General features: G+C 53.1%; 1 protein-coding gene across 3 annotated transcripts in view; it reads right to left on the reverse strand.

Moving 5' to 3' along the window:
* The window catches only part of SEMA3F (semaphorin 3F), a 71721-nt gene extending 62029 nt beyond the window's left edge, over positions 1–9692 (reverse strand). For 2 of the 3 annotated variants that reach the window (XM_016424396.2, XM_056805038.1), the window contains exon 1: positions 9353–9692. In XM_016424396.2, coding sequence (XP_016279882.2) covers positions 9353–9492 — 140 coding nt within the window. In that variant the 5' untranslated portion in view covers positions 9493–9692. Of the gene's footprint in view, positions 1–1389; positions 1996–9352 lie in introns of those variants that run through there. The other variant, XM_007499947.3, reaches the window with a different exon arrangement.
* Between the last annotated feature and the right edge of the window lie 646 nt (positions 9693–10338).

The following is a 10338-nucleotide window of genomic DNA, read 5'->3' on the forward strand; positions in this document are numbered from 1 at the left end:
ACTCTCTCCTGAGTACCAGCCAGAATATTTTCCTCTTCCCATTTCACAGACTGGGCCTCGAGCTGTTATGTGGTGTGGAAGTCATGGGTCCTCTTCCCAGAGCTGCTCCCACCACCACCAGCAGCCCACTCCTTAATCAGCCTCTTTCTTGAAGGTCTGGACTGGGAGCATCCCTCTCCCTCCAAGTCAGAATTCCTTCCCTACTTAGCACCCCCCTCTCCCATTAATACAATTAGCCTTGGTCTCCCCAGCCCTGGGGTCTCCCACTAATTACAGTCACAGGAACAACAAACAGGCAGATGTAGGAGCAAAATTGGCAGAGATGTTCAGGAAGTCTGTTGGGGATAGAGTATAGAAGGGATTCTCCCATCATTCTCACCTTCCCCCCAACATATACACACCATCATAGTGCCTAGCTCCCTTTTTTTAAAAGTTAAATAGGGATGGGGTGAGAGGAAATGGAGGCGAGATGTTGAAGAGCCCCCCCTCCCCTGCTATCTTTTCTTGATGCTCAAACTAGGACCCTTCTCTTTCCCCAGTCAGATGGAGAAAGGAGAAAGGAACGGGAAAGAGAGAATGCCAGGGAGGTCCCAAGGAATGCTGGGCCAAAAAAAACCCTGCTAAGTTTCCCCCACATCCCTCTCCTTCCCCTTCAACAATTTCCCCAACACTTTCCCTTCATAGATCTCTCCCAATCCCCCCTTCCCACAACCCCAACATTTCACTGAGGAGGAAACTGAGGCACAGAAGTTGATAAGCTCCAGAAAGCTACGGAAGGGGGGTAGATTTCAACTGATGGGGAAGTGGGGGTCTGCAAAATATTCCCGCCCCTTCGGGACTCCCTTCCCCTGAAGCACAGAGCCAGTTGGGGTGGGGGATGGGCTGTCAGGACCCACTGCCCCCAAGATCCAGCTTAGAAAAGTTGCTGCCTTCGCTCTCAATCATGCAGAGACTGAGATGCTTCTGCATTCTCGCCCCCCCACCCCTAAATTCTATGTTTGAGGCCCTTAAGGAGTTAACGAAGCCTCTCCTCTGGTATAAATGGGGCGGGCAGGGGGGTGGGGGGAAATCTCACGTACCGCCCCTCTCCAAGGGGCCCACCTGGTCTAGCCCTTCTCAGTTCACCGAGTATGGGGCGCGCGGGTCTGTCCCAGTTTGTTCTTCGGTCTCAGCCCCGTACTCTCGCCTCACTCCTACCCCCCCCCCCCCAAAGGCAGGAGTCCTGGCCCAGTACTTTCCCCGACGCAAGCCCAGTAGGGGATCGGAGAGGGGGCAGACTCGAAGAGACTTCGGCGGAGTTGGAGTGGGGAGGGTGCTTAATTAGCGACCCCCAAGTCCTGTCCTTTCGCGGCGCCTGCAGGAACCTCCCCCGTTTCTGGCCCCACTCACCTTTCCCGAGGCGCAGGCGGCGGCGGCGGCGGCGGCGGCGGCGGCGGCGACGGCTCCCGGGCTCGGTGTCCAGCCCTCTCAGCTCAGCCAGGGCTCCCACTAGGGCCCCCCAGCCGAGCCCCCCGCCCTCCCCGCCAGAAAGGCCCCGCCCCCGCACCTAGCGGCCCCCCCGGGCCATGCCCGCTCGGTGCCCAAGTGCTCCGGCCCGCTCCGCTCTGGGCTGGTTTCAGTGCCTGCGCCAAGAATCCATGCGGGGCGCGGGGCACAGGGCTAGGGGCGCAGGGCAGAGTCAGGGACAGCGGCACGAGGCGGGCCGGCCACGGGCGCCGCCTCCCCCGGGACGGGCTGAATGCGCCCCCTGGACTGCGCGCCTGGGGCGCATTCCACCTGGGCGCGGGCGGGCGAGCGGCTGGAGCCCCAGGCGGGGCGCTGGCGGGCCACCGGGGCTAGGGCTGAAGTCGGGATCGGAGACGGGGCCGGGCCGGGGAATGGGCCGGGGCTAGGGCTGGGGCTGGGGCTGGGGCCGGCCGCCGCGGAGCTCTCCTGCCTGGCTGGCTGGCTGGCTGGCTGGCTGGCTGGCGAAAAGCGAGCGCACTGAGCCCGGCTCTCGGCGCGCAGGCAATTGGCCTCTCAATGCGGGAATTTGCATAGCCCGGCCCAGCCCGGCCCCACCTCCCGGGGCGGGGAGCCACCCGGCCCGGCCCGGCCCCGGCCCCGCCGCGCTCCCCGCCCCCTCTTCCACCGCCCTCTCCACCTGTCCGGCCCGGCCCCGCGCCCCGTGCCCCGCGCACCCACCGCGGAGCTGCTGCTCTGGGGGCTGCAGCCACAAAGGCGCCTGGTGAGGGAGGGGCGGAGTCGTGCCCTCCCCCGGGGCTGCATCGGGGGAGGGGAGCCCGGGCCTTTTTTTTTCTTTAAATTAAACACACACGCACTCACACACATATACACATACACCTCTGCTTTTTAAATATATTTGAAACCACGCGACCCTCTCCTCCTCTCCCCCGACCCCCAGCTCCAGCCCCGAAACTGGGTGGCGCCCCCTCCTCCCCCATCCCAGCCGAGCCCCCCAGCCCGGCGACCGCTTTTGTTCGGCGATAATCAGCCCTTAATCTCTCCCTTCGGCTTTGTCTCCCTTATTTATATACTTGAGTCTAGTGTTTATCCAGGGTCTAAACTCCCCCGGGGAGGGTGCAGGAGGGAGGAGGAGGGGAGGAGCAGCGGGCTGCAAGGGGAGGGGAAGAGGTGAAAAGCTGAGGGCTAGGTGTGAGAGAGGGGGGGAGAGGCGAGAACCGGGAGGAGGGAAGCTGGGAGGAGGTGAGCCGGAGGCGGAGGGGGGAAGGGGAGAGAAGAGAGAGGGAGAGAAAGGAAGATTGAAAGCAGAAAGAATGGGGGGGGGGATGGAAGAGAGAAGGAGGGGAGAGGAGAAGAGACGAGGGAGAGAAAATTGAGCAAAGAGAAGAGAGGGGAAGGGAGGAGAAGGAGCTCGGAGCTCGGCTTCTACCCCCTGGTCCCCCACCCACCTCTCTAAGAAGAAGAAATTGGTTGTATCCTTGGGGGGGAAAGTAGTCTCCTTTTCCCTAGTTTATTCCCCTAGTCCTAGTGGTTAGCGACAGGGAAGGGGAGGAATGAGGCGAAGGGCTTTGAATCTACCACCTCCGATTCCCCAGGGACTGGAGGTGGGGGGGGTTGTCCCTTGGGCTTTGGCCTCTGCCAGAAGTAGTCAGATCGAGCCCGAGGGCTCTGGTGTTCAGTAGATGGCAGTGTTCGCCCTGCTTCCTGGCAGGCCTTTGGGGGGGTGGGGGGAGGAAGCAATCCTGGCCAGGCCAGGCCAGAGGGGAGCCAGGATCTTACTTGCTCCTGGGAAGGGAGCAGCAGCAGGCTCCACTGTGGCTGAGCCTTGGGCCCAACTTGAAGAGATCTCTAAGCCCTCCTTGGTGAGACAAAGCCTTCCCTGCTCTCTTACATTTCCCTGAACCCTGGATTTAAAAGACCAAGAGCCCTGGGTTCAGATCCTAGTCTTGACCATCTTAAGAATTGTTGTTCCTGGGGATCTCAACCTATCTGTAAAATAGAACCACGATCCTTGTGTGGTTTGTCCTGGGGGAGCCCGGGAGGAAGGTGAAAGCAGTTCTGAGGTAGTGAGATCAAGTGTCTGAACTCCTCCAGGGAGAGAGAAAGTGAGATCTGCAGGATTGGCCAGACACTGTGTTATTCTAACCCCAAACCAATGGAGACTCTGGTCTCTCCTGTTCAGAGCACAAAGACCCAGCCCCAGAAACTCCAAGGGAGAAGAGGAGGCAGAAGGTTTTTTTATTGGGAGGGGGGTACCCAGCTGCAGAATCACTCCTCCTCACTTCATATTCATTTATACTTTGGGGGATGAAGTGAAGTCTTCAGCCTGTAGCTGGTCCAGATAGCCCTGAGGCTGTTGTTCAGGACCAAGGGCACTTGGATTCTCCACCCAGAAGCCAAAAGGAAAGCCTGGCACCTCAGTGATTAGCTCAGAGCCCTAGAGAAGAACAGCACCGACCAAGAATTTGTCTATCTAACCGTAGACCCAAGCCCATGGCCCAAACCATGCTTTCCAATTCCCTTTGTTGAGCTCCTGGAGTTCCATAGAAGGCAGAGGGAGCAATTACCCAGACTCTTGAAAGCTTGGCTTGGGGAAGAAGGGAAGAAATGTATAGCAGCCAATTAGAGAGAAGGACAGAATGGCTGTTCCTTTGCTCTGGGTCTGATCCCCCCAATGAGACTAATCCAGTTTCATACACATATGCCTTCTGCTCCCATGTCATCCTCAAGGTCCCAGTGGCAATGGAGCAGTTCTGCCCATAGAAATTTAGAATCCAGGTACTGGTCACCTATCATGCTTAGGGACAAGATACTCAGGAGATGTCCTCCTCTTGGCATCCCCTCCCGTTGAAGGCCCTTTAAAATGGCAGGAAGAAAACTGGGGGTGGGGGAAGTGGTCAGCTGGTTAGTTCAGTGGATTGAGAGTCAGACCTAGAGACAGGAGATCCTGGGTTCAAATCTGAATTCAGACTCTTCCCAGCTGTGTGACCCTGGGCAAGTCACTTAACCCCCATTGCCCAGCCCTTACCACTCTTCTGCCTTGAAACCAATACATAGTATTGATTCTAAGGCGGGGTGAGAGCTATTTTAAAAAAGCAACTCTGGTACAGACCTACCATCTATCCCATGGCAATGAGGAGCAAGAATAGTGAGGCAGAAAATTACTGGCAAGCAGGCAGTCACCACCATCACCATTGTCATCTTCATCATTACTCCCTATTACCTTCTTCATTGCTCTCAACATCACATCGCACACTTGCATTATTGCCAATACTTCTTGGTGCCTCATTTCTCTCATTTACCAAATGGGTTCATAGTGCCACCCATCTCCCCTTTTCATTGAGGGAGCATGTAAGGTCCCAGGAGGCCCTTAAAGGAAGCCAAAGGATCAGAGTGTGACCTAGATGCTCAAGACTCAAATAGATCTCTGATCTCACCAATATGGAAGCTCCGACTAGTGCCAGGGATCCAGATCATAGCCCAGCCATGCCTGCTCAACCTGCCTGCAGCCTCCTCCACATTCTCCCATGTTTGCCCCTGGGGTTCTGTTTTAGTCTTCTTCCTCTAAGCCTTCTCTCTACCACCCTTCTTCAGGTCCTTATCAGCTCTAACCTAGAATATTACAACTCCCTAACTGGACTTTTTCCTTCTAATCTCTTCACTTTCAGGTCCATTCTCTGCTCAACTACACAACAATCTGTGAAGGACTGTGTCACTTCCCAGCTCAAGAAGTTCCAAAGGCTCCCTATTGCTTCTAAAATAAAATACAAACTCCTTTATTAGACATTTAAAACCCTTAATATCTTCTGCCTACATTTCCAGGCTTATTCCATATTACTCCTCTTCATAGTGCCAGCCAAACTGGCCCATTTGGTTCGGATGCTTTAATGTTTCCCCAAATGAAAGTTCTTCTGCCTTTCAAGCCTCACCTAGACTATACTGCCTTGGGGTTGTTGCAGTGGCTGTTCCCCATCTCCCATCCCTAGAATGCCCTCCTTCTCTTCAGATCTCTGACTTATTTAAAGACTCAGTTCAAGTGGTCCCTTCTGAAGCAGGAGACCTTTCCCGGGCCTTCCAGTGGCTAGTACCTCCCTCTCTAAGGTTACCTTCTAACTACTCTGCATGCATCTCGTGTGTGCCTACACATTTGCTGTACATCCCATCCGAGGGTAATCTTGTTGAAGGCAGATGTTTTTGCTTTTTCTTTGTATTCCTAGTGCTGGGCACCATCTCAGGCTAATTGACTGATGGTCCCAGCAGACAATAGTCAGTCCATTTCCTGCTGAACCTTGCTTATAACCACCCATGAAAAGATGGCTGATTGTGGATGGACTGGGATCCATGTTATTGGAATCGATACCTAAATCGTGAGATCACAGCTTCGTTGGAGAACTGGGGTTTCCTTTTTATTTACTTGAGGGTAATCCCCTGTTCCAGTAGAGTGTAAGCTCCTTGAGGGCAGGGATTGCTTTGCTTCTATCTTCTCTATCTTCAGTGCCTAGCATAGGATGCAGAACATGGTCTACACTTTGAAAAATGCTTATGGAAGTGGATGAAATTCATATGAATTCCCTGGACTCAGGGAAGAGAGCCCAAGCTGCTTCTCCTTAGCATAAGCCAGGGGGACACAGGCCTGGATGAGGAAGCTGGGTAAACTCAGGCAAGAGTTCACAGACTTAATGACTGGATGAGCAATAAAAGCAGAAGAAAACTTCACCTCCCTCCCCAACCCACCCCCACTGGGTATGGCTGTCTCAGATCTGAGACTTCTTCCTGGAACAGGGGGACCACTAGCAACTGGAAGCTTTGGATACTGAGGCAGGGGATTAAGGACTCCAGTCTTGGTGGGTTTGTCAGGGCCCATTGCCCTGCTCCATGGGCTGAGAGGACAATACCCATGTAATGAAGGCTAGACCACCCTGTGGCCCCAGCCCTAACCTGGCTCCGGGGATTCCCACTGATTTTTTTCACGTTTTCAGATGTGTAAATGATGGTAGAATGGACAGCCTCCTTCCCTCTCCTCCCACCTCTCCTTCCCTGCCTCCTCCCTTTCTGGCCTTCACAGCCTCTATTTTTCTGGCAGCTGTGAAGTTCAGAGTCATGGAAATGCCACAGGGACCCCAAAGCTCTGGCTAGGAGACCATCCCCCTCTTGCTTCGGGGCCCTTCAAAGTCCTGAGGAGGGGGTTGGAGTAAGTAGAAAAGAGGGTCATACCAGAGCTTCTGCCCCGATTGCTCCCCCAGCTCTCCCCTCCAGGGACACCATGAGAGAGAGAGATCTTATTTTCCCATCTGAATGGGAGGCAGCTTCTCCATCAGACAGGCTCAGGGACAGGTACTCCCAAAGGACTGCTAGACCATCACTAGCTTAGGGTGTGCCAGTCCCTCACCCAGGCTCTCCTGCCACACACTGAACCCCCTTGTGCTCTAGCCCCAGCCCTCATTCTCACACCCAAGGCTCATAAAGGGTAAAAATCCAGGTGCCTGGGATGGCCAGGCTGAAGTCCAGTTGCATCATCCCTGGTCCAACCTTCATCTGCTCCAGATGACAAATTGTCAGGGACCTCTCAGCCAGCCTCCCAACTCCCCCAGCCCCCAATGTTCCTAGATTCAGGCACTGAGAAAGGATTCAGCTGAAAACTCCTCTGAAACGTCCACCAAGCACACAGTGGGGCTGGGTTTCTCTGTCTTTTCCTCTGCGCTGTTATTACAGCTGGGGAGGAAATGGCAGCGCCCCCATCTTTCTCGCTCTCTTTTTTAATAATGTGTGAACTTTCAAAGTCTTCAGACAGGCCTTTGCTGTCCTGTTGCACCAATAGAGACAGGAGAGATTGGAGGAGCTGTACCAGACTCCTGAATTCAGAGGGGAATGAAAAGGAGGGTGCCTGCTTCCTTTCTGTCTCCAAATTTCTGAGTCTCCTCTTCAAAACAGGAGAGGATTCCAGGGAGAAATCCCAAAAGGACAGGGCTTAAATGAACAGTCAAGGGCGGGAATAAAAAACAGTCCCTCTCAATATTAGCTTATATTTACAGAGAGAACTTGCTCTATCATGGTAGGTACAATTTAAAACCCCATTTGACAGATGAGGAAACTGAAATTGAGAGAGGTTAGATAACGTTCCTAGCATTGCTTACCCAGGAGACAGAATTCCGAAGGATGTTCCTACCTCCCTGGTGGATAGAGAGAAAGGAGCTCAGTAGCCATTCACCAATGGAAGGAAGTTCCATTCTAGAATAACTGACCAGCGGTCCTCCAGCCTTGGCTTAAACCTCCTGGGAAGTGAAATTCACCCCTATATGAGGCAGTCCAGTCCATTCTGGGACAGCTTTAATTGTCTTTCCTGGGTCTCTGTAATTTCTCATTGCTTCTGGTTCTACCCTCTGGAGCCAGATGGAATAAGTCTGGTCCCCCTCCATATGAAAGCTCTCCAGATACTTGAAGATACTTGTCATGGACCCTCTTGAGTCTTTTTTTTTTTTAACCCTTACCTTCTGTCTTAGAATCCATACTAAATATCAGTTGGGATTAAGTGACTTGCCCAGGGTCATACAGCTAAGAAATTCCCAAGGCCAGATTAAAAACCAGGTCTTCCCAACTCCAGGCCTATCCACTGGGCCAGCTAGCTGCCCCTCCCCATCTTGTATCTTTTTCCCCCAGGTAGAGCATTCATGATTCCTTCATCTGATCCTTATATGACATGGAATCAAAGCCCTCCACCATGCTAGATGCCCTCCTCTGGAAACTCCCCAGCTCATTTGCATCGAAAACTGAAACACCCAGAACTGAACACACAACAATCCCAGAAGATCTCTCTGCCATGCCCATAATGCTTTCTCTCCTTAGTCTTTGAAGTAGAAGAAGAGAGATGGCCACACGTTCAGAAGAGATGGGTGTGCCAGGATCATTCCTTCCCAATTCCCCAAACTCCAGGCACTTTCCCCATTCCTGACATAGGGTTGAAGCTAAATCATGGAAAAGGTCTTGCCCTGAAGTACCATCTTTGCCCTTAGCTGGCTCAATTTCCATTTCATGTGTAAACTAAAGAGCTGGACTAGGTGATCTCCAAAGTCCCTTCCAGCTCAGAACTGTGTGTGTGTGTGTGTGTGTGTGTGTGTGTGTGTGTGTGTGTGTGTGTGTGATGTTTCTATAAGGAAATGTTGTTCTTGGCGAGCCTTCACCCTTCCCTCCCCCATCCTCACTCTCAGGGTTCTGGGGTGTGATGTCCCAGGGAGTGGGGATGGGCTCCACCTGGCCATCTTCCCAGCTTAGTTGTTCTGGGTCATGTCTCCAGGAAGTGTGTCTGCAGATGATGGTCTGTTGGGGCTGTCTCTCTGCTCCAGACAGATCAACAAGGTGAACTTCTCTGGAAGAGGGTGAGTGGAGCCAGGGAGAGTGGAAGGTCAGAGAGACTCGGGAGCTCTGAGCTGCCCCCCAGGATTATAGGATCATAGGTCTTGGCACTGGAAGGAACCTTAGAGATCCCCTCATCTAACCCCTTCACTTTACCCATGAGGGAAACTGTGGCCAAGAGAACTTCAGAGATTCTTTCAAGGTCATTCTGGAAAATAAGTAGCAGGTCCAAGATTTCAGTGGAATTCCTTGAACTCTAAATCCAGTGTTACTCCAACTTCACCAGAGTGGAGTCGAGAGGTAAGTGGAGGGGGAGGAATCCCAGCTCAGGGAAGGCTTGGAAAAGCAAAGGAAATGAGCCAGTCCCTCTCCACATGTCAATAAAAGAGATCCCACTGGGATAGGATGGCCAAGAGGACTCACTAGAAAAGAAGGGGTTCAAAGGACTAGTGCATTTTAGATAGAAAAGAAAAGGGGTGAAGGTGTTCTGGGAAGGGAAACAGCATGCAAAAGGAAGGGAGGCAGGAATGAGGCTTACCAGAATATTGGAGACCAAATAAGAAGCCCAGCTTGGCTGTTGCTGAGCCATTGTGATGTCTGAGTCAACGATGGATCCAAGAAGAGTTGGGTCAGATTTTCAAGGGCCTTGAATACCAGTTTAAAGAGTTGGGACCTCATGCGTCAGGGCCTAGGGGCTCTTGAAACTGCTTTCAAGCAATTCAGGAAAGAATTGAGAAATCCTTGCTCAAGTTTAGAGAGTTCTCCAATCATCATCTCCCCTCCATCCTTTCCCCAACATGCATGTCGTTGGGCAGAGGAAGCAGCCAGGCCAGCATGTCCAGGCTCCCCAGAGGAAGAAATGAAAGACAACACATCTCCCCCTGAATTTAGCTCTGCTCTGCCTCTACTTACTGGTGGGGGCAACCCTGCTTTCCAGGGGTCACTGGAGATTCCAGCTGTAGGCCCAGCCCAGTAGGCAGAAACAGGCCCTGGCCTGCCCAGCATTCCCCATGCTCAGAGAGGGCTCACATTTCCCTGTTCTTCAGGTTTTTCTGTCTCACCTGCCCCTGGCTTCCCCTCTACTTTCCACAAGGCAGAGCAAGCTCCACCCTTAACAGCCCTGAGCAACCAGGGACGTGTTGGCCAGTGGCTGATATATTCTCTGCCACCTAACCCTAAAGAAGAAGAAAAGCAAAAGGAAAGGGGAAGGGCAGGTCCTTGGCTCCAGGTATTCTTGGCCAGAAAGCCTGGGGATGCTTCATGCTCGCCACTTTCCCACTGGCACCTACTAGAGTAGACTAAGTGTTTAGAGGCTCAGGCTAAGTTTTGCCCTCCTCTTGGGGGGAAGTCCATGTGGCCAATCCCTGGTTTTGAAGAGCCTTGATGGCCTTCAAGCTTCAACCTTGGAAAATAAAATATAAGGGGCAGCTTGGTGGCATAGTAGATAGAGTATCAGGCCCAGAGTTAGGTTCCAATCTGGCCTCAGATTTGCCTCACTGTGTGACCCTAGGCAAGTCACTTAAC

The sequence above is a fragment of the Monodelphis domestica genome, chromosome 7 (genome assembly GCF_027887165.1).
Source record: "Monodelphis domestica isolate mMonDom1 chromosome 7, mMonDom1.pri, whole genome shotgun sequence".
NCBI classification, from domain to species: Eukaryota; Metazoa; Chordata; class Mammalia; order Didelphimorphia; family Didelphidae; genus Monodelphis; species Monodelphis domestica.